This window comes from Tupaia chinensis, unplaced genomic scaffold (genome assembly GCF_000334495.1).
Source record: "Tupaia chinensis unplaced genomic scaffold, TupChi_1.0 Scaffold000239_1, whole genome shotgun sequence".
Classification (NCBI taxonomy): Eukaryota; Metazoa; Chordata; class Mammalia; order Scandentia; family Tupaiidae; genus Tupaia; species Tupaia belangeri.
This window is the reverse complement of record NW_006159717.1, coordinates 193424-196211: the sequence shown is the minus strand read 5'-3', so window position 1 is coordinate 196211 and position 2788 is coordinate 193424. Positions and strand designations below refer to the sequence as shown.

Here is a 2788-nt window from a genome sequence, read left to right as displayed (position 1 = left end):
GGGACAGGTCCCTCACCGCTGAGCCCCTGGGCTGTGATCAGAGCTGCTGCCAGGACAGCTCCCAGCCCTGCTTCAGAAGCAAAGGTTCATTTCATTCATTCACAATTTGTATCAGATGTTGAAACTCGGCCCTTGGGATCCTGAGCCAGCTGTCATGCTCACTGTCTCTGAGAGCGTGCAGGAATGTTCCAGGGACACTTGATCCATCCCCGGCTCCAGCCGCGGCCCTCTGGTCTCTCACAACACCCTTGGCATTTCCTTGGTGCAGACTCAGCAGCCTAGGAGTGTGGCACGGTTCTCATGTGGCGGTGACAGCCCAGGTGCAGAGCCGATGAGGAATGCACACCCCCGAGGGCACATGCGAGCCGAGAGGCCTGCCTCCTTTCATGTCTGAGCTTCAGGAAGCGAGGGACTTAGATACTTCTGCATCTGGCCCCCTGGTGGCCTGATGGTTAAGGTGGCTAGATTTCATTTTGCCAACGGCACAGTTCAAGAGTCAGACCTAGAGGCTTGGAAAACACCAGGTGCGCCTCGCATGCCCCAAGTCCTGAGAGAGAGATTGCGTTCGGCCATCCCCCCAGGGGGTACCTTCTCACTTTCCTGCCTCTTGGATGAATGCATGTGTTCTAGCAGATTAAAATAAGGTCCCTCTGCCTCGCGCTGGCTCAGCACAGGGCTGTTTTACACAACAGGTTTTATTGAGGCGGTGTGAGTACAGTCAATACTGTGCTTGCTTTTCAGGAAGAAGGCCCGTGTTCTGTGACTGCCGAGTGCATGTTTCCCAGATCTGACACAGCACGTGACGAGTAGGTAGAGAACTAAGTTTTCTGTACCAGGTTAGGAATGAAATTACTAACGGAAAACATTTAAACCTTAATCTTTAAAAAAAAAATTAGGAATCAATATAAAAATGTACAAGGTAATGTAGTTTTCCTAGTTAGGACCTGACATCGTTTATCAAAGCTAGTCAGTCAGTGGACACCTACAGCCCAAGTCCCATAAACATCTCAGAAACGGCAGCCAGCCCACCCTCAAGGCTCCAGGAGTGACACCTGGCAGAAGCCTCGCTCCTTCTGGGTTCCCTGGTCCCGACTTAGAGCCCTGGGCATCCCTGGGCTTCCCCTGACCAGGCAGGACCGGCCCTAACACATCAGAGTACAGTGGCTTTGCCCCAGGGAGGGAGGTGGGATGGGCTCCCCCACCACCCAGATACGATTTGAGATTAGTTGTTTTTCCTGTGTGTCGGGATAAAAAATTGACCTGAACTCCAGCCAAAACCTTTTCTTCAATTAGTGTCACATGGGCAGGTGGGGTTTTCGTCTTCCTGAAAGTGAACAGAGCAGCCACTTGGGAAACGCACGGGGGAGGGCCGGCAGTCGCCCTGCCGGGCCCTGTTCTTGGCCCCGCTTCTCACTTGTACAGAGGGGTGGGGGTGGTGGCAGGAACAACTGGAGCTGGTCCAGACCTACCTTCGTCACTCCTTCCCTCAGAGCCTTGGCCTGTCGGCCCCGACCCCCCTTAGGACAGGAAATGGGAGCCCTGAGTGGAAGGAGATGACACCCCACAGGTGAGCCCCTCGTTCCATGTTCCCCTCCGCCCGAGAGCGGCACCTTGTGCAGAAGACAAGGGGGTGCTCTGCCGTGGAGGTACTTCAGCCAGGGTCCCTCACCTGGTGTGAGAAGAGCAGCCCCCCTCTGTGAGGGGGCGCTCGGGTCGGTGATCGGCTACTGCTTCTAGACACCTCACGGGGCCTGGCCTTCCTCGCCTGCGGCAGCCCCCGGGGGCCTGTGCAGCCGCCCTCCTGCCAAACAACCAGAGCTGCCGTCCTGCCTCAGGTCCACGGCCCTGTCCCACAGCCACCTGTCCCCACGGCTGGAGCAGCAGGAGGGGCAGCCCTCCTAGGAGGCCTGCAGAGAGGACCGACTTCCTGCTGTGGGCAGGCCCATGCCACTTCGCCGTCCCGGTGTCACAGTCCTGGCAGGGCGTCCACAATGGCCACCTCAATGGTCCTTTCCCCCTCTCCTGGAGGGAAGCAAAACTTGAGGGAACCCACTGTCACATTGCAGAGGCCCCCGGAGGAGCTGGAAGAGCTGGGCCAGGACTGGGAGGGAGGCCGCGCCCCAGTCCTTGAGCAGCTGCCACAGTAGGTCCCCATGTGGGTGGATGGGGGAGCGCAGCCCCCTCTGCTCCTTCAGGGCCCAGCAGAGTCCGGGACTCGGGGCTGGGCTAGGTTCTGGGGCCCTGCCTGAAGACTGACCAGGGTCGGACACTGCAGAAACTTAGGGGAGAGGGACAGAGGCCGCCCCTTCCAGAAGCCACCTGGGGTGCACGGAGGGAGAGAGCCAGCCGGTCTCCTCGGGCCAAGGCCATGGCCACCTCTGCTCAGCCTTTGGGGTGTTTTTTCTTTAAATGGAGGTTCTCTGTAACTGAAAAGGTCACTCTACCACTAAGGGAGGAGGCCAGGGTGACACAGGGTGACAGGCCCGCGGGCTATGTGGGGCAGAGCAAGAATCCGGAGAAGGAGGAGTGGATGTACTCGGTGGAGTAGAGGCCGTTGGCCTGGTCCGAGGGCATCTGCACCCAGACCTGGTCGTTGGGCCGCAGCTGGAGCACGGCCCCGCCGGACGCCTGGTCCAGGTAGCCTTTCTTGTGCTCATCGTAGGTGTAGGTGGCAGGCACGTTGTTCTTGTACAGGGCCACCCACACGCTGGTGCCCTTCACGTGCACGTGGTACGCAAAGTAGTAGACGCCGCCCACGGGGCAGGTGAAGATGCCGGTGGCGGGGGGG

At 58.9% G+C, this 2788-nt stretch overlaps 1 protein-coding gene across 1 annotated transcript in view; it reads right to left on the bottom strand.

The window, feature by feature from the left end:
- Nucleotides 1–668: 668 nt before the first annotated feature.
- The window catches only part of COL8A2 (collagen type VIII alpha 2 chain), a 29073-nt gene continuing 26953 nt past the window's right edge, over nucleotides 669–2788 (bottom strand). Inside the window, exon 4 of the mRNA XM_014587882.2 lies at nucleotides 669–2785. Coding sequence (XP_014443368.1) covers nucleotides 2491–2785 — 295 coding nt within the window. The 3' untranslated portion in view covers nucleotides 669–2490. The remainder of the gene's footprint in view (nucleotides 2786–2788) is intronic.